General features: G+C 44.2%; 1 protein-coding gene across 2 annotated transcripts in view; it reads left to right on the top strand.

The window, feature by feature from the left end:
- The window catches only part of LOC147437519 (E3 ubiquitin protein ligase RIN2-like), a 92,720-nt gene that overhangs the window by 56,351 nt on the left and 14,928 nt on the right, over positions 1-21,441 (top strand). The window contains exon 12 of one of the 2 annotated variants that reach the window (XM_086487043.1): positions 10,538-10,773. The exons of the other annotated variant lie outside the window; for it this stretch is intronic. Within the exon in view, the coding sequence (XP_086343169.1) occupies positions 10,538-10,672 (135 nt within the window). The 3' untranslated portion in view covers positions 10,673-10,773. Of the gene's footprint in view, positions 1-10,537; positions 10,774-21,441 lie in introns of those variants that run through there. 2 annotated transcript variants of the gene reach the window in all.

Here is a 21,441-nt window from a genome sequence, read left to right on the forward strand (position 1 = left end):
AAGTACGAGAGCTTCCAATCGGCAACCTTCTCAGTCGTCTGTCCCGATCGGGGGAGTCTTCAGGAATATGGTGCAGGCATCTGACACTGATCCAGTGCAACCGCCTTTGCCACCGCCATTGCCCCCACCTCCACCACCACCGCCACCAGGCTACAATGGTTGGAGCCCATATGGATACTCTTATTATCCATACCTGGGATATGTGCCAAAACAACACAAAGATTTCAAAGATGGTGGCACGACAGTCAAATTTTTCACTTTTTCCGGGGTGAAAGATCGCAAGAAAGCATTGCAGTTCCTACAGCAATTCGACAACATCTATGCTTTAGGGAACTATACAGAAGAATCAAAGATTTCTCGAGCAATGGGATTTCTTAAAGATAATGCTATGCAATGGTGGAGTTCAATCGCGACACAACCGCATGCTCCAAGGAGTTGGCAAGCTTTCAAGACAGTTTTTACACGTAGTTATTTGAAGTGCGGATTTTGGCAGAGTGGGGCAACTTGAAAATTCTTGCCACTGAAACCATGGACGAATATAACCAAAGGTTTCTCGACGTGTATCTTCCGGTGTCCTTCTTTAGATCTGTTCCCTTGGAGGCCCAATGCGAGCGATACACCATTGGACTACCATCACCATTGCAGGAATATTGTCTATCCAAGCAAGTCTCTACCATGCAAGAACTTATGGACCACGCCGCAGTCGGCTACAAATTGATGAAGGGAAAGCTAGAGTTTACTACAGAAGAATCTCCGGCCACTAACCACAACTCTCAGCAACAACGAACAAATTCTCGAGAGTCGTGAAAATCAACCGCAAAGCCTCGTTTGACGCCTCAACAACGAGACACCTTACTACAAGAAGGCCGATGCTTTGGATGCTTTCAAACAGGGCATAATCATTCTAATTTGTCCCAAACGCACTGATAGACCAGAGGAACCGACGTCTGCACCAACGGTCGACAGAACCCCAGCGCCACCTCCTGGGAGAGCTAGACCCGCTATTGGACCAGTTCCTGATATTTATGGCATACGCCTTGAGAGTACAAATGAATTGTGCCGAGCATATGGCAAAGTCAATGGTTTCAAAGCCCTTATTTTCTTTGACCTCGAAGCTACAGAGAACTGCATCCATCCAGAATTCTTAAAGCAGATGCACTTAGATTATGATGCAGAGGGTGGAGAAATTGAGCTTGAGCTAGCCACAGGGCAAACTCAGAAAGTAGTACCGCTCATTGATGCTCTTCCAGTGACTATTCAAGATTATCATGGAAAAGCTGATTTCCACATCATGAAGTTGGGCAATTGTGACGTTCTATTAGGCATGCCTTGGCATGACAAGAATGATGCGACTCTCTAAGTTCGGAACCCAACCATCACCGTGATGAAAAAGGGCAAGCTAGTCGTCCTCAAAGTTCGGTTGTCCGAACAAAATCCTGAATGAACTCTCTAGTTGTTTTATAGTTAGATACTTTCGAACTTTGTTTGAGAAAGTATTGTTTGAAATGGATGGTATCTATTTTGAACTTGTCTTGGTGCCGATTTGAATTGTTTGACTCTGGTTTGATACTTGTTTCAATGATTGGTGATTTTACTCCCGGGTGGAGAAGTGAGAAATACTGTTTTGGTATTGTTTGAACCTCGGAACGACGCAGGCTGATGCCTGGGGAGCGTTTCGTTGTATGTTTGAAAACCTTCGAACGACGTAGGCCGATGCCTGGGAGCGTTTGGTTGTATGCTTGTAAAATAATTGTTCTTGTGACTCCCGGCCTGGACCTGGATGGTTATGCGGGAGGAGTATTAAGAAGTCTGAGCAGTGGTTACTCTCAGCACCTCCAAACGACGCAGGCTGCGGTCTGGGGGGCGTTTGGTTGTAAAAGGCCTCTATATCTCCTGGCCCGGACCTTTTTAGGTCATGCGGGAGGAGTGACGAGGGAGTCGTTGAATATCTCCCGGCCCGGACCTTGTTAGGTTATGCGGGAGGAGTGTTCATCGGCGGCTTTATGTTTCTATGTCTTGTAACATGCATATGTGAGCATTTGTGTTGCATTGTGATGTGCCAATTACTGAATATGCCTAATTGGATGAGATTGCATGGATATGTAATTTTAGTGCATCGACACCCGTGGAAGATCAGTACGATCTGGGTGTGATGGCTAATTTTACTATGCCGGAATATCAAGAGTTCCGATCTGGACGAAAGGAGAAGCTAACTCCTTGATCAAAACAGCCGAAAGGAGAAGCTAACTCCTTGATAAAAAGAGCAAACTGATTGTCCCTCGGAAATTTTTTTGAGCTAAATTGAGTTGTTTTGCAGATATGCTGTAATCGCGGACGATTACTCTCTTTTAAGAAGGGGAGATGTAACAAATTGCTGACGTGGCAAAGCCCTAATTTCTGTCAAAAACCCTAACCCTAATTTCTGCCAAAAACCCTAACTGTTGAAACCCTAATTTTGGAAACCCTAACCCTAAAACATGCAAACCCTAATTCTGAAAACCCTAACCCTAAAACTGCAAAAACCCTAACCCTAACCTTAAGGACAACGTGGCAGATTTTCGAAAATTGCATTGGGATGATGACGTGGCATGTTGTACGGAGTTTCGCGTTTTGCACTGGATGATGACGTGGCAGTTGTACGGATTTCCGTGATTTACACTGGCAGCTTTTTGGCTTTGCTTTTGGACCAGATGCTTTTGAGTTTGAAGGCTTTTCACTGTAATTGCTTTTTAGGCCAAGGGCCTTTAAATATGAGGCTAGGGCTCATTCTCTGGCATGTTTCGTGGCGAAGGTGCAGAGTCTCGAGTACCGGCTTGTATTGTGTTGATGCAATATAAAGAAATACCGAAAGGGGCGCCAAGGTTTGGGGCAATTACTCTCTGGGGTGGAATTCCGCCACTCCGTGTCACGTGTCGTCTCTCTCTTTCAGTTCAGTTGTTATTGAAGTGCTAAAAGTTAGTTCAGTCTGTTCTTTTCTTTGGCACGTGGTGCCCGTCTTGTGACAAGTGTCTTACTCGGTGACCTATTGATCAAGTGAACTCGAGTCTTAAGAGCTTCAGCCCAAAAACCATCTGACTGCTTAGCGTTAGATAACATCCTGCTGATTCTCTCTTGAATCACGCGGTTCATTCTCTCATCACCGCTGTTTTGGACATGTGTATGAGTAGTAGTAAGCTCTCTTGTAATGCCATGGATATCATGATTCTTTGGAATTCATTGGAGACATACTCTCCACCATTATCAGTCTAATTGATTTTGAACAAATGAGAGAAATCTTTGTGTGATATGAAAGGCATCATCTGTATGTTTCAACGGATATGCTCAAACCTTGCAAGTTGCATCATCTATAAAAGTGATGGAAGTTCACAACACTACTTAGTGACTTGGTAGGCATAGACCCACATACATCCGAATGCACTATATCTATTTTCTCAAGCTACTTCTTGTTTGACAAATTAGAATAGGCTGACCTAACATGATTTCATACATATAGGCTCACATAATGCTAAGATTGAAAGGTTGGAAACAAGCAAGTAAACCAAAGGAGAAAGAGCTTTCATTCCATTCTGGCTCAAACAACCTAACCGGCTATGTCACAAAGAGGTTTTTGGATGTTCAATTACGTTAACAACATTATCTTGGATTGTAGACATATATAAAGGGTAAAGAGTCCCACATTTGTCTCCTCTAGCCAAGACCAAAGATCCACTGTGAATCTTTCCAAGTGCCATTGCCAAGGCATGCGTGATAGCCACAATCATCTTACTACCTAGTGAAAATCAAGCTCTTTGTGAGAGAAGGAAGGTGTCTCACATTTTTAAGCTCAAATGGAGAACCATTTGCACGCTTTGAATATATGTAACCTTACCAGCAATATCACAAGCAAAGTTATTGCCCAAATATACACATCCACTTTCGACAACATCATACTCTCTATGAGGAGTAACATGAAAGGATGCACTAGAATTTTGTCATCAATTTGTCCATAACCTTGATGTTTGTTGAGTGTTTGTAGAGTAGCCCGAGGAGCTTTTGACAGAGTAATGCTTGTGAAGCTTCAAGAGATGGAGGTGCTTGCTCGGCCCCTAGGGAAGAGGAGCTTTAAGTGCTCATCACTCCAAAATAGCAGCGATGGCAGGAGGACGTCTTAAGCAAGTTGGAAAGAAGTGTCCCAAGTTGTCTTTTCGAATGTATGGTCATTTCCTGTCATTAAAAAGATAAATGAGGTTTCAATGAAATTGCAGTTGCCTAACTCATGGTCAATGCACAACGTTTTCCATGTTTCTTGGTTGAAAGTGTTTTAGGGCACACCTCCAAATGACATTTCGTAAGAAGACGAACTGGAGATCATCGATGAAGCTGAAGTCATGGAGCCGGAGCAAGTGTTGTTGCATCGGTTTCGACATGGTTCGAAAAAACAAGTGAGATAGTACTTTTTGAAGTTCAAAGATTGCGGAACCCACGAAGCAGTGTGGGTCAACGAAGAGTTTTTCAAAGATTACCCAGAGTTGTTGGCAGACTACAAGGAAGCCATGCAGCTAGGTACCAATACCTCACTTTAAAAAGGAGGGGATGTCACGTGCACATCTAACCCTATGTGCATGTGGACAAGCTACTTCATGACAAGGGTTCAGTTAGCCTAGCATAGAAAGTGTTCTGGCACTTTTGTGAGTCTGTTCGCATACCGTGCATGCCCAGGCACTTAGAATAGATGCATGTCCTCTGGTTGCACAGAGCATGATCATGAGCATTACCATCAGAAACCATCAGGAGCATTTTCCAATGCACAGAACCTATTTTCTCTATTTTTGACATTTTTCACTTATTATTTTTAAGCGACTTTTGTTGGGAACTAGGTAGGGCAATTTTGCTAAGATAATATATAAGCAAACCTAGCGCAAGGCTTATCTGGCAGAAGAGGAGGAAAGTGCATAGGCAAAGCCACTTGCAGCAGGCATCTCCCTCTCCCTCTCAAGCAAGAACCAGCCCATAGATCTGGCGTTTTTCAGCACCATAGACAGCGTTTTTGAAGCCTCTATTCACAGCGTTTTCAGCCTAGCATTACAATGATTTTCAGCGCTTCTGAAGGCAAGCAGACCAGCGTTTTTATAACCAGCAGGCAGCGTTTTTGAACAGCAGGAGATCAGCGTTTTTCAGCAGCCTGTAGCAGCGCTTCATAGGCAGCAGAGCGGCGTTTTGAAGACAGCCAAGCCAGCGTTTTCATAACCAGCAAAACCAGTGTTTTAGGACAGCAGTAATCCAGCGTTTTTGCAGCAGTATACATCAGCAATTACAGCAGTTCAATCAGAAAAAAAAGCTTCGTTTGAAGCCATCGAATCAGCGTTTTTCCAGCCTGCATTCAGTAGCATGGTCGTCGCTCTCGTAGTCGCCATTGACTCCAACCTAGACACACTTCCATCATCATCTTGTACCAGAATTATGCAATCAATAGCATAGACTTCTCTCGCCACCGAGAGAAGGGCCTTCGGAGGAGGGTTTGACACTTGCTTGGTGTCATATTCTTCTCTCTCTATCTCTCAGTCTCAGCACCTTCACGCACAGTGTTCTACCACTTATTGTGATCACTTGCACTCTCTCATTAAAGGATCGGAATGCTCTCCCTTCCATAAGTAAAAGGAACCTTGAGCACAAATGGAGCACTCATCTTGAGAAAGAACAACAATCACTTCCGCTGCACCTTACAAGAGGAACTCCACCTCCCCATGTCTTCCCATCCCGTTACTATCTCTCATTCTATCTCTTAATTCTTCTATCCGTTTCTCTGTACTATCTGTGAGCTGAAATTTCAGTTCCTTATTTATTAGAATTTAGTAAAAGCTATATTTGGTGTTTTTGCTATCCATTACCTCTTGCGCATTAGACCAAGTGGTTACAATAGTAACAAAATGCAGTTGATCTCCTACGCGCAATCGGTTCCTGAATGGACTTCCTTCCTTCACCAACACTGGAGAATATCTAAGAAGTCAATAATAATGTGCAGGAGAAAAATCCTAGAGAGACCAATAACAATGAGCAAGAGGAGTATAAGGAAGTCGAGGTCGAAGCTAAAATGGAGCTACTAATGGTCTTGATGTCACGTACACATCTAAGCCTATGTGTACGTGGAGAAGCTACTTCATGACAAGGGTTCAATTCAGTTCAGTCAGTCTAGAATAGGAAGTGATCTGGCACTTTTGTGAGTCTGTTTTCAGACCGTGCATGTCACACCTAGAGTAGATTCTATCCTCTGGTTGCACACAACATGATCATCAGATTTCCATCAGAACCCATCAAGAGCATTTTTACAGTGCATAGACCTATTTTTCCTATTTTTGACATTTTTCACTTATTTATTTTAAGTGACTTTTGTTGGGAACTGGGTAGGGCAATTTGGCCAATGATATATATAAAGAAACCTAGCGCTAGCACTTATGGGCAGAAGAGCCAGCAGGAACTTCCCGTTCAACAAACACCTTCTCAACAAGAACCCCATTAACAGACCTAGCGTTTTTCCATGAGCAACAAGGTAGCGTTTTGCACCAAGATCAGCCAGCGTTTTGCATTGCAGTAGCCTGGCGACAGCAAGACCACAGAGCAGTCCTAGCGTTAGCAGATTTCCACAAGCAGGACAGTTTTCAGCCCTAGCGTTTTTGGTTTGCAGATCAGCCTCGGCGTTTGCAGATTCATCGCGATGGAACCTCAGTAAGCACTAGTGTTTTCAGTTTTCAGCAGTCAAACATCTCAGTAGAAGTCCCGAACCTCGCAGACCTTACCTCCCTGCAGCAGATCCTTGCCGCACGGTCAGATTCCGCGTAGTTTGCAGATTCAGCCCAGAAAATGCAGATTTCAGCATCTGTGTTTTCAACGCATCATCGTTGCATCGTCGTCATCGACATAGAGTCAATATTCAGCAGATACAAAATTTGTAGTTTTCAGCCATTAGCGTTTTCAGATTTCAGCCCGTCTTGTCGTCGTCAACATCGTCAGCAAGTCCAAAGCATTGTAGAGATTTGTGCAATCAATAGTAGACCGCTCTCGCCATAGAGAGTGGGGCCTTCGGAGGAGGGTTTGACAACTTTTCTGGTGTCGTATTCTTCTCTCTCTATCTCTCAGTCTCATGTACCTTCATTCACAGTGTTCATCCACTTTGTTTGTGTCCATTGCACTCTCTCACTAAAGGAACGGAAGGCTCTCCCTTTCGTAAGTAAAAGGAACCTTGAGCACAGTTCGGAGCACTCATCTTGAGCAAAGTTCAACATTCACTACCGTTGCACCTTACATTGGTATCAGAGCTTTGGCAGTGTTCAGTATTAGTCAAGGAAAGAACCACATAATTTTTTTTTGCTTGTTGTGGTCGCACGTAACCCAAGTCCTCTTGGGTGTGTCGATTCCTAATTGTGTTTTTGAAGAGTGACAGGAAACCCAAGAAAGAAGGGCTTGTCCAGCCTCTCCTTGTGCCTCTTTTCACTCATTGAGAGCGGACCGTGCTCTTAGCGGCCGGCCAATGGACGTGAGGTGGAAAAAAGTAACCTTGGTGTGAGCGCAAGGCCGCCAAGGGGTTGCGCCCGCGGAAAAGAGCAGAACTGGGGTGAAGAGAAGATCCTTCTCTATCACAGATTCCAAGCTAAAGAAGAACCTCAAGAACTCAAGAACCACGACCCACAAGAACCCAAGTTCCTTGTGAACTTAAGAACCCAAGACTTCAGTGGATGGTCATCACCCGAAGCGGAATGGATACTTTGCATGAAGGTGGTGAGCATGAAGAAGGTGAAGAAGAATTTTTTCCACCAGGAGGTTTTTTTGACCCTCCCCCTTCTCCATCTACGCCACGGTTTGCACCAAATCCTATGGAGGCTTTGGTCAAGTCGATGATGGACATGATCGCACAACAACAAGAAGCGAATCGCGTTGCGATGGCACAACAATAAGAAGCGAAGCGATGGCGCAACAAGAAGCGATTCGCGTTGCAATGGCAAAACAAGAAGCGAATCGCGTTGTGATGGCACAACAATAAGAAGCGAATCGGGTTGTGATGGCGCAACAAGAAGCGACTCGCGTTGCAATGGCAGAACAAGAAGCGAATCGCGTTGCCGTGGAGCGTGAACGCCAAAACAGACAAGAAACATTGGACCGCGAAGCGCGCTTGGCGGCCGAAGAACGAAAAGAAAGAAAAGCACAAAGAAAAGCACAAAGAAAAGAGATTGCCGAAGAAAGACAAGCGGCCTTGGAGACACAGAGAGAACTACTCATGCAAGAGTTGGTCCGATAGGTTCTCACCTCAACGCCCGAGCCGGCCAAAGAGGGTGGTAGTTCATTAAGTGGTGCAAGTTGAGATTTGGACTTCAACAACCCCGTCACAGAGAAGTTGACTTTCAGTAAGTATGATGGTAAGATGGATGCTAGTGTTATTCATTCTTGGTTGCATCAATTGAATGCCTATTTTGCGACAACTAAGAAGACAAGCAATAGCAAGATTTTGACGGCAGCCATGTACCTTGCCAGTGATGCCATTAATTGGTACCACGCATGGCAAGACGCACAGTTGGCCGCGTACCTAGAGGAAGCCGACAAAGATGCGCCCCTTTCCTTCAATTGGGCCGACTTCCAAGACAAGCTCAAGGCGCGGTTTATGCAAGCACAGTACCCAGTGCGGTTGAAAGAAGATTGGTGCAATCTCAAGTAGAATGGTATGCCAGTCATGTCTTTTTCTAACCGTGTTTTGCAACTCGGCACCCAATTACACAAATCGGATGATGAGCGCAAGGAGGCTTTTATTTGGGTTGGACGACTATATCAGGTTTGATGTCGACGTCCTCCACCCAATCGATCTCAACAAGGTGGTAGCGATTGCTCTCGCAGAGGAGATGAAGCACAACAAGGGGAAGCGTAAGGAAAACAAGACTTCAGGAAGTACCTCTCAGACTTCTCAGAACCCTCAGAACGGTAAGAATGGTAAGAACGGTAACTCTGCTAACTAGTCTTCTAATAGTCTCTCAGAAAAGAACTCTGAAAATGAACCTAAGGGTAAGACTAACATAATTGCTAAACCTAAGCTCACTCCAAATGAAAAGGTAGAACAAGGAATTTTAGGAGGATACATCACGTCGGAAGAGCAAAGCACTTATTCTAAGGAAGGTCGTTGTTTTCATTGTCACATTAAGGGTCACATAAAAAGAACATGTCCTAAGCTTGAATCTAAAGAAACTAAAGAACCCACATGACCCACTTCCTCCGTCAATGCAATAAATGAGAACACGAGTATGACCCAAGTCTCTCTTGATCCTCCCATTGATGAGTCTCTCATTAAGTGTTATGGTCATGTGAATGGTCAGCGTTTTGTCATATTAGGCAGTATGCATGATGTGATTAGTGACTCATGTCGAAAGAGCGCGCTTGAAGGTTAGCACGACATCTCCTTTTGAGGTGTCAAGCTTCGCTCCTGGTATTGTCTCTCTCATCACGAAAGAGTGCCTTGATGTTTTGTTCACTGTTCAACAAGCGTCCTTCCGCAGAAAATTTGTAGTCTCTCCTCTCTCAGGATGTGATATGCTTTTAGGCATTCGATGGTTTCATGAGCATAACCCTCTCATTGATTGGGCAGCTAATACGTTCACTTTCAATGCTAAAAGTGACTCTCCCATTGTCATTCGTGGAGAGCAAGTTGTTCATTCTTCTCTCTCATTTCTAATGTGCAGACGAAGATTAAAAAGAATCAGGAAAAGGAGACTCTCTTGGTCTCTTCTTTACCAAAGCATGACACACATGATTTGGATGATTATGACAAGCATGATGATTTGGATGATAATGATAAGCGTGATGAATTGCATGATAAGCATGATGAATTTCTTGATAATGATAAGCATGATGATTTGCATGATCAAGATGTGATTATTCACGAGCATGATGATTTGCTGGATAATGATGTGATTGTTCACAAGGATGATGGTTTAGTTGATGCTTTTTCTAGTGATACTAACCTCATTGCAGATTCGATCGATCACGAAGAACCGATCTTGGCTCTCGAGTCGAGGTCCAAAGAACCCCCACAGGAAGTATTATGTGTTCGAATGATGAGTTAGCACGCATTGTTCGAGTGTTTCATTCGTGATGCTTTCCTGTATTTTAGTCATCGTCCTTATGTGATCCCTTTTCACAGGCATGCCATATTGTACGTTGAACACGATTCACTCATGAATGAGCACGGATAGATGCGGATTACTCATGAACAAATGAAATGTTTGCATTCAAGGAATTCATCTTCCACGTCTCTTTCTTGGCATGACACAATATCCGAAAGAGCACAAGAAGGATTGAGCATCAAGCATGGGCATTCCCATTGTGTTTTGCCATAGTTGATTAATTTAGATCAGAAAGTCAAGATTCGACCCCATTGTTTGGGTGTGTTTGATGAATAGGTTGGCACTCCGTCACTTTGTTCATCTACATTGCATGCACAATTTTTTTGAAAGACTAGAATTTTTCCAGTCACTTTACATGGAATGGGTATGTTCATGTTTTTGTGTTGGAAGTGGTTCAGGAATTTTCAGCCTTGGAGATTCTTGAAGAAGGTAGACGCATGACTATGGACGAAGTTGAAGCATCGAAGGAGCCACAGAAGACTTTTGTCGCTTTCGGCGCGGCCCAAAGAAGCGAGCGTTGCAGACCTTCATGAAGTTCAAGTATCGCACGATCCACACCTCAGAGTGGGCCGTCGAAGAGTCCTTCCCAAGATTCATCCAAATGCTGTTGGCGATCTCCCTCGATGCCATACACTTCGTTACCAGTACCTCACTTTGTAAAGGAAGCGGTGTCACGTGCACATCTAACCCTAAGTGTACGTGGACAAGCTACTTCATGACAAGGGTTTATTTCAGTTCAGTGAGTCTAGAATAGGAAGTGATCTGGCACTTTTGTGAATCTGTTCGTAGACCGTGCATGTCCAGACACAGAGTAGATGCATATCCTGTGGTTGCACACAACATGATCATTAGATTTCCATCAGAACCCATCAAGAGCATTTTTACAGTGCATAGACCTATTTTTCCTATTTTTGACATTTTTCACTTATTATTTTTAAGCGACTTTTGTTGGGAATTGGGTAGGGCAATTTGGCCAATGATATATATAAAGAAACCTAGCGCTAGCACTTATGGGCAAAAGAGGCAGCAGGAACTTCGTGTTCAACAGGCACCTTCTCAACAGAAACCCCCATCAGCAGACCTAGCGTTTTTGCATCAGCAACAAGGTAGCGTTTTGCTCCAAGATCAGCCAGCGTTTTTGCATTGCAATAGCCTGGCGACAGCAAGACCAGAGAGCAGCCCTAGCGTTAGCAGATTTCCACAAGCAGGATAGTTTTCAGCCCTAGCGTATTTGGTTTGCAGATCAGCGTCGGTGTTTGCAGATTCATCGCGATGGAACCTCAGTAAGCACTAGTGTTTTCAGTTTTCAGCAGTCAGACATTGTAGTAGAAGTCCCGAACCTCGCAGATCTTACCTCCCTACAGCAATCCTCGCCGCATGGTCAGATCCCGACTAGTTTGCAGATTCAGCCCGAAAAATGCAGATTTCAGCATCTGCGTTTTTCAGCGCGTCGTCGTTGCATCGTCGTCATCGACATAGAGTCTTAATTCAGCAGATACAAGATTTGCAGATTTCAGCCGTTAGCATTTTCAGATTTCAGCCCGTCTTGTCGTCGTCGACATCATCGGCAAGTCCAAAGCAGTGTAGAGATTTGTGCAATCAATAGTAGACCGCTCTCGCCATAGAGAGTGGGGCCTTCAAAGGAGGGTTTGACAACTTTTCTGGTGTCGTATTCTTCTCTCTCTCTCTCAATGTCATGTACCTTCATTCACAGTGTTCATCCACTTTGTTTATGTCCATTGCACTCTCTCACTAAAGGAACGGAAGGCTCTCCCTTCCGTAAGTAAAAGGAACCTTGAGCACAGTTCGGAGCACTCATCTTGAGCAAAGTTCAACATTCACTTCCGCTGCACCTTACACTTGATAAGTCGTTGAATAGCGATGCGGAGAGAGAGACTCAAGTTTACATCTTACCATTTTCTTGCATATAGCAAGGATTCTCGTTATGTCAAGCACATAAAGGAGAGAGCCATGAAGACCATTTTCAAGTAATGAAAAGGTTTGGTAGGCCCTATGAACCCTCAATTGTTTCAAAGGCCAGGTTCCTGGAGAACCCAACTTCTTTGCAAACAAACAACGGGAGGGAATAGCAAATTTTCCGGATTTATAGGAGGAATTTGTACTCTTTGGAATGGTAGGTCAAGGGAACCCGTGGATGTTTTTGGATCCAATATTCCAAGAAACAATAATGCCATGCTAAGAAACAAAAGTGGTTTGAATGGAGGAATGCTAGGCATGCAAGGCGCTTTTCATAACTCTTTGGATGACAGTGCAACAGACTTGGATACCCCAACTTAACCTACCATAACACGTGAGAAAATTGAAAGAACTCTACAAAACTGAGAGAGAGACGAGACGACACGGTAAAATTCCGTGCACAGAGAGATTGGTCTTAACGACTGGCGCCCCTTTCGATATTTCTTTATAAATAATGCTTCACAAAGTACAATGTCCGGGGGTCCTTGTCTCAATAGTGCTCCCAAGCTTATTTGCCTGAGATTGAGGCCCTGACACTTTATTTATAGGCCTTGGGCCTTCCAAAAGCAGTGTACATGAAAAGCCGTAAATCACGGAGCTTCGTACAACAACGAGGTCAGTAGCGCAAATTGCGGAGGTCCGTACTTGGTGCCACATCATCGTTCTTTACGCATATCTTTTTAGCCTTTGTCCCTTTGGGCCCCATCGGACAGGACCCCATAAGTTGGTACAACTTATAAAAAACTGGCGTCCTTTCAAATTTTCCTGTCAAAATGGCTCTTTATAGTGTCACACCTTCTTCTGCATCTTTCAGTGGGGCTGTGGCCTCTTTTGTCAGGAGTCTGTCCTTTAGGTCATGCCACGTCATCAATCACATGCAGATCTCACCGATCTCTAGCAAATGTCGGGATCGACTAAATCTTGTTACTAGCATATCCACATCACCCCTCAGGTGAATCAAGACCGAAATGCTGCAGTCATTTCGTCTTTCAATCATGCACTCAGACATCACACACGAGCGAGCACATATATCAAATTTATTTAAGGAATTCCCATGACAAAGTACTTTATTTCTTAAAGTCATACATTAGAATACTGTCAGCCCATTAGTACTCCTGAAATCTCAAGAGAAATCAGTGACTTTAATCCATTTGGGTAATCTATGACAAAAAGAGCGGAGTAACTGCCGTCTGGTGCAGTCTGCACCGCACCAAATTCAACCCGTTGATCATCGGTAACTCTTCGAATAGTCGAAGCTAGACCAAAAGCCTCAAGGTAAAGCTCTAAAATCTGAGGAGTATCTGCTAGGTCCTCCTCTTCCATCCATTTTGCATCCAATGCTGGATAGTTCTTGAACTTGACTAAATACTGACGTATCAGCTTACCTTTCACTTTTCTTGCCTTGTGAGAGAGTATCTAGTCTGGAATGAGAATCTCCTCTGTCTGTTCCACTTCAGGTTGCTTGTCAGGCTCCTTGTCTATTGGCACTTCACCTTTGAAAGGTAACTTCAGTCTGAAGGATACATCATTTATCTTTTCCTGAATGTGGAAAGGGCCATAGTATCTCATACTCAACTTTGGAAAAAGTCGCTCCTTACCCTTTCATTTTTTCAGGCTTGCCTTCTCAGAATGTAGAAGCACCCAATCATTTTCCTTCAACTACAAGTCATGTCGATGCTTGTCTGCTGCCTTCTTATGCCTTGTTTGAGACTTCTCAAGAACCTCGCGCACCTCTGCAGATCCTGAACATACTGATCTGCTTCAAAAATATTATCCTTGGTGCTTAGAATAGGTGGAACCTTCTTTGCACCCTCAATGATCTTAAATGGCGCCTTCCCTGTAGACGTATGCGCTGTGTTGTTGTAGACAAACTCGACTAAGGGCATAAACTTCTCCCACTGATTTTTCTGCTTAGAGATGTAAGACTTCAACAAGTCCAGAACTACTGCATTCATAATCTCCGATTGCCCATCAGTCTGCGGGTGGGAAGAGGACGAGAATTGTAACCGACTACCAATGTTCTCCCAAATTGCCCTCCAAAACAAGCTAGTAAAATGGGTATCTCTATTTGAAACTATAGATTGAGGCATGCCATGAAGTCAAAATATCTGCGAGACAAACAATTTAGTCAAATGATCTGGCTTAACCGTCTTCTTGACTAGAGTAAAGTGAGTTTGTTTGCTAAGTCTGCCAATAACTGTCCAGATGCCATCGTGCCCACTCTGAGTCTTGGGAAGATATAAAATAAAATCTATTGCCATACTTTCCCAAGGTCTGCTACGTATAGGTAAAGGTTGCAAAAGACCTGGTGCCTTATGCTTGTTGAACTTGACCTTTTGGCATATCAAACAACTGCGAACAAACTCATCCACATCCTTTTTGAGCCTCACCGAATAGAAAAACTGTTCCACACCTTTCAAGGTGGTCTTTGTGCCGCGATCGCCCGAAAAAGGTGGACAGTGGCACTCTGTCAAAACCTTATTCCTTAGTGCTTGTCTAACACAACAAATTCTTCCGCATCAAACTAGCCTTCCTTGAGTGAATAGCCCGTAACTACTTTCCCACTCTACAACCGACCAAAGATGTTTGAGAAATCTGGATCTGTGGCGTACTCATCTACCATATCCTCGAAGCGATGGTGATGAACTGCCGAAATAGCCAAAACCAAAGGCTTAGGAGACAATGCATTTGCTGTCACAAACTGATGATGTGTCAAAGCCCTGAAGAAGGGAGCCAACTTGTAGATGTGGGCCGAGGGGTCTAAACTCTAAGTGAAGAGACAGAGCAGCAGGAAATTAAAGCAGGGCTCACACACACACACACACACACAAGAACTTGCGAAGCAGGTTGATGACGTGACATATTTCCAGAAATCCCGCTGGCTGATGATGTGGCAGAACTATGCGGATTTTCGCTTTTCACGTTGGCAGTGTTGACGTGTCATAATTGGATAGATTTCTGTAAATTGCGTTGATAGCTTTTTGGCTTTGCTTTTGGACCAGATGCTTTTGAGTTTGAAGGCTTTTCACTGCAATTGCTTTTTAGGCCAACGGCCTTTAAATATGAGGTTAGGGCTCATTCTCTGGCATGCTTCTTGGAGAAGGTGCAGAGTCTGGAGTACCGGCTTGTACTGTGTTGATGCAATATAAAGAAATACCGAAAGGGGTGCCAAGGTTTGGGCCCAATATTCTCTGGGGTGGAATTCCGCCGCTCTGTGTCATGTGTGTCTCTCTCTTTCAGTTCAGTTGTTATTGAAGTGCTAAAAGTCTGTTAAGTCTGTTCTTTTCTATTGGCACGTGGTGCCCGTCTTGTGATAGTGGTATCAGAGCATCAGGCGTGTGCTTTTCTGAAAGCATACCGGTCCTACAAAAGAGCAGACAGAGCTATTGGAATTTTATCGAGGTATCTTCGTCCTCCAACCTGAACTTATTAGCCACTTCCACCCTTACTTCATCGTGCATCGAGCGCGCTCCCGTCTTCACCGCTCATGTCTTACAGGGCATAAGCCATTAAGATCACTTGCAAGAGAAGGATCCAAGATTTGTTTCGAGCTGCTGTTTTTCTCAAAGACAGTACCATGTAGATGTCTATAGCTACCAAGCCGCACACTTCCAAGGACTTGGCAAGCTTTCAAGAAATTTTTGTTGCCCGAAGTTATAAGGTTTCTGACATCCTCCTTTGGAGTGCAACTTTTGGTAGAGTGGGGTATCCTGAATGCTTGCCATGGAAACCCTAGCAGATTATAACTTGAAATTTCTCGACATCTCTTACTAGATGTCTCTTCATGAGCAGATGACCTTGGAGGTCGAGTGAGATTCCTATCTTGGGACTACCATCGCCGCCAAAGAAACACTGTCTGTCCAAGACCTGATGGACCATGGTGTGCTCGGCTACGACCTTATGGAATGAACCTAACCCTAATTTTTGGTGCAGGTTTCAGGATGGAAAGTCAGTCAACTTTTCGAGCTCGACTGATGTCGAGATTGATTTTTAGGTTTGAGTTCTGTTTAATCTTGTTTGGTGATCCTGTTTGGAATTTGTTTGAAATGGATGGTATCTGTTTTGAACCTGTTTTGGTGTCGATTTGAATTGTTTGACTTTGGTTTGATACTGGTTTCAATGATTGTTGATTTTACTCTCGGGTGGGGAAGTGAGAAATACTGTTTTGGTATTGTTTGAACCTTGGAACGACGCAGGCCAATGCTTGGGGAGCGTTTCGTTGTATGTTTGAAAACCTCCGAACGACGTAGGCCGATGCCTAGGGAGCGGGGAGCGTTTGGTTGTATGCTTGTAAAATAATTGTTCTTGTGACTCCCGGCCCGGACTTGGATGGTTATGCGGGAGGAGTATTAAGAAGTCTGAGCAGTGGTTATTCTCAACACCTCCGAATGACGCAGGCTGCGGTCTAGGGGGTGTTTGGTTGTAAAAGACCTCTATATCTCCCGGCCCGGACCTTTTTAGGTTATGCGGGAGGAGTGATGAGGGAGTTGTTGAACATCTCCCGGTCCGGACCTTGTTAGGTTATGTGGGAGGAGTGTTCATCGGCGGCTTTATGTTTCTATGTCTGGTAACATGCATATGTGAGCATTTGTATTGCATTGTGATGTGCCAACCACTAAATATTCCTAATTGGATGAGATTGCTTGGGTATCTAATTTTAGTGCATCAAGACACCCGTGGAAGATCAGTACGGTCTGGGTGTGATGGCTAATTTTACTACGCCGGAATATCGAGAGTTCCGATCTGGACGAAAGGAGAAGCTAACTCCTTGATCAAAAGAGCCGAAAAGAGAAGCTAACTCCTTAACAAAAAGAGCAAACTGATTGTCCCTCAGAAATTTCTTTAGAGCTAACTTGAGTTGTTTTGCAGATATGCTGCAATCGCGGACGATTACTCTCTTTCAAGAAGGGGCGATGTCACAAACTGATTACGTGTCAAAGGCATGAAGAAGGGAGCTAACTTGCAGATGTGGGCCGAGGGGCCTAAACCCTAAGTGAAGAGGCAGAACAGCAGGAATTAAAGCAGGGCTCACACACACACACACACAAGAACTTGCGAAGCAGGTTGATGACGTGACAGATTTCCAAAATTCATGCTGGCTGATGATGTGGCAGATATGTACGGATTTTCACTTTTCACATTGGCGGTGCTGACGTGGCAGGATTATACGGATTTTTGTAAATTGCGCTGACAGCTTTTTGGCTTTGCTTTTGGACAAGATGCTTTTGAGTTTGAAGGCTTTTCACTGTAATTGCTTTTTAGGCCAACGGCCTTTAAATATGGGGTTAGGGCTCATTCTCTGGCATGCTTCCTGGAGAATTGCAGAGTCTGGAGTACCTACTTGTATTGTGTTGATGCAATATAAAGAAATACTGAAAGGGGCGCCAAGGTTTAGGGCCAATACTCTCTGGGGTGGAATTCCGCCACTCCATGTCGCGTGTTGTCTCTCTCTTTCAATGCAGTTGTTATTGTAGTGCTAAAAGTTTGTTCAGCCTGTTCTTTTCTATTGGCACGTGGTGCCCGTCTTGTGACATCCGCCACCACATTCTTTTGTCCTTGAACATGCACAATCTGAATGTGAAATTGTGACAAAATATTTGCCCACTGCATCTGCTTGTCTGAAAGCTGTTTTTGAGACAAGAATATCATAACGTCTGATGATTGATAAACACTGTAAAATCGGCTCTGAGTAGAAAGTGACGCCATTTAGTAAGAGCATGGATAAATAACTATCAACAACTCCTCCTCATCGGTCTGTGCAACCCATTCTGGTCTAGGAAACATTCTGCTCTCATAGGCTACAACATGGCCTACCTGCATCAAGATCGCTCTCAGACTGCAGCCACAAGCATCACAGTATACCTGAAATGACTTTTGCAAGTCTAGCAAAGTCAACTTCTGTCACGAGGATGTGGCAACTGCTAATCTTAGTAGTTGGTTTCTTTCCAATGGCTTTTGTTTAATTTTTGAGACCCTCTTTTTGAAGTTGCAAATGGTCGGACATTGTATGGCCAATGTGAACGATAGTTTCACCCGCAGACGGGAAGTTGGTCGGCAATGGAACTCGTAAAGTAAAAGGATGTCTAGGCTCAATTCAAGGTCTTGTAGGTCCCCCCATCGCACTTAGCAAGTTCGTGGATACTAGGAAGTGAACTCAATAAAGGCACAAAGCCAAGGTGAGGTCACCAAAGGAAAGTACCTGACAGTTAGGCCACATTGCATTATTGGATGCGGTCCCAGTGGGGATAGATGGTTAGATGACCAATGGGAGTCCAACGGAAGCATCCGTTAAAATTTAGGGAATTGCTATTTTGGACCATGAAATTTGTTCGCGTCGTTACCTTCGGAATGACAAGGGGAACATTTTATTACTTTGCTGCAAAGTCAATCGATACACGTGTTGAGAGATTTTTAAGCGAGAAGCCCAATGCGGAGAAATTGCATGTATGAGTGCCAAGTGGCACTTTTTGGCCAATTTACCAAGTCTGAGAGAACAGAACTTGTAACTGACTTTTTGGAGCAGTTTTGGAGGCTGATAACTCTGATTTTCAGCCATTACTCTGCATTTTTGAGCTTCCCATGACTTTACCTAGGACCAAGGAGCTCATTTTCAGCATTGGAAGGCATCAGATGCGTATTTACGTGGCTGTTTTGCTGCGTTTCCAGCGATACGTAGGTTTTGGTAGCCATGGAACTCTTCTCCTTTTGCATCTATTTGTTCACAGATGCATTACAGCTCAAGCGCAGAAGATGGGGTGCTCGATTTATGCTGGGGGGATGCTTCATTGAGAACCTGTCACAAGTTAAGAGCTATGAAGTGCTTGCTTTCATCTCTATGTACAATGTGGTGCTAGGGGTGATGACCTCCACACTACACACTGCTCTCTCTCCCCCCTACGTGCATTTATGTGATTCCCCACAAGAGGGCTCTTCATTTGACTGATGTATAATTCTGTGGTTTCATGCTTTTGTGCCGAGGCAAGAGCCTCCTTCAGCAGGAACAGGAGTAGCTAATTGCTACTTTAAAGCAGGCTTTGGTGAGGGTCATAACCTCACCAAACACCAAACAGGTGCGTTTTTAGCACTGTGTACACGCTGTTTTTGGACTGTTTTGCAGCCGCCATGATGCCAGAATCATTGGGAACCGTGCCCCATTGTTAGACCACTGTTCGGGGGCTGTTTAGGGCTGCAAACAGATGAAAAACCGTTAAATACAGTGTGCTGAATTTACTGTTTTTGGGTAGCCATGATGCCAGAATCATTGGGAACCGTGCCCCACTGTTAGACCACAGTTCGGGGGCTGTTTAGGGCTGCAAACAGATGAAAAACCAGTAAATACAGCGTGCTGAATTTACTGTTTTTGGGCAGTATTCAGAGGGTTTATGCCAGTGGAAGTGAGTTCTAGCAGGGGAGTTGGTTTCGGGCAAGTTTTGGGGTTGTTATGTTGCCGAAATTTTACCAGAACAGGTGGTATCTAGCTGGATATAGGTAAAGAATTTCCAGGACTTTTCTTTGTAATTACCCTCTTAAAGAAAAAAGAAATACCGAAAGGGGCGCCAATTTTGGGGCTTACAAGTTGTTGGCGTACGCTCGGAGTATTCTAGCTTCCGAGCCGTGTGTGTGCTTAAGTGTTAATTCCCGTCGCAGGTTACCTTTTTAAAGTGCTCTATATGTGTGTCTAAAATAAAGAATTTCGGGTGAAAGCCAAAGCCTACCGCCCTACGGGACGGTTTCAAGGTTCTGTTGCCGGGACATCAATCACTTTTTCGTTAAGAAGTGAGCCTCGGTTGTGTTGGGTAAAAACAGAGTACAGGAACGCGGGATTGTACTATGTCCGACAAAGGGAAAGGCATTATGGAAGAGAGTTTCTCTTCACAGGACAAACAGGAAATTCCGCATATTCGCTCTACCAAAAAGTGGTCAAATTATAGCTGATTTTTTGCTGCGTTTTTAGGGTTTGCAAGTATGAACCAAGATGAGATAGAGAGAGGTCTCATGGTGGTAAATTGGCCACTAGATCTCCTGCGGGAGTGATGTTGGGTCTGCCAAGTGGTACGCTGCTCGCCGATTTTGTGAGGCCATTGCTTGGATTCTTTGACACATTGGTAAATCATCTTGAAATTTGAGCTTACTTGGTCGTGGGTAGTACGCTACAGTATTGTGGAATTATGCTCGTTTGCAGAGGCAAGAGCCTCTTGCACATGTAAAAAGTTATGGGACAGGTTGCAAGATGCTATGTGGTGAAGTTCAAGACCTACTTATACCCCAACCCAACTTGTGCAAAGGAGGGATAATGATAGAGCTAGCACATTATATGTATATATGAATTCAGTGTAATAGATGGAAATGACAAAAGTGTGAAGGTCTCATTAAGCCATTTGTATCTATGTGTTACGACCTTTCTTGTGGATACATGGGATGATCAAAGAGTGGTAACAACACAAGATCATCAGTGGAATGTATTTATGATATGCAATCGAGGACGTTTGCGCTTTCAAGAGAGGGGTATGTTACGAGGACGTGGCAACTGCTAACCTTAATTGTTGGTTTCTTTCCAATGATTTTTGTTTAAATTTTGAGACCCTCATTTTGAAGTTGCAAATTGTCGGGCATTGTATGGCCAATGTGAACGGTAGTTTCACCCGGAGACGGGAAGTTGGTCGGCACTGAAACTCGTAAAGTAAAAGGATGTCTAGGCTCAGTTCAAGATCATGTAGGTTCCTCCTATCGCACTTAGCAAGTTGGTGGATACTAGGAAGTGAACTCAATAAAGGCACAAAGCCAAGGTGGGGTCACCGAAGGAAAGTACCCGACAGTTGGGTCACATTGCATTTTTGGATGCGGTCCCAGTGGGGATAGATGGTGAGATGACCAGTGGGAGTCCAACGGACGCATCCCTTAAAATTTAGGGAACCGCTATTTTGGACCATGCAATTTGTTCGCGTCATTACTCCGGAATGACAAGGGGAACATTTTCTTACTCTGCTGCAAAGTCAACTGATGCACGTGTTGAGAGTAGTTTCGGAGGCTGATACCTCTGATTTTCAGCCATTTCTCTGCATTTTTGAGCTTTGATCTTCCGATGACTTTACCTAGGACCAAGGAGCTCATTTTTAGCATTGGAAGGCATCAGATGCGTGTTTATGGGGTTGTTTTGCAGCGTTTTCAGCGATACGCAGGTTTTGGCAGCCATGGAACTCTTCTCCTTTTGCATCTATTTGTTCACAGATGCATTACAGCTGAAGCGCAGAAGATGGGGTGCTCGATTTATGCTGGGGGGATGCTTCATTGAGAACCTGTCACAGGTTCAGAGCTAGGGAGTGCT

Source organism: Adiantum capillus-veneris, chromosome 17 (assembly GCF_014529385.1).
Source record: "Adiantum capillus-veneris isolate H3 chromosome 17, ASM1452938v2, whole genome shotgun sequence".
NCBI lineage: Eukaryota > Viridiplantae > Streptophyta > Polypodiopsida > Polypodiales > Pteridaceae > Adiantum > Adiantum capillus-veneris.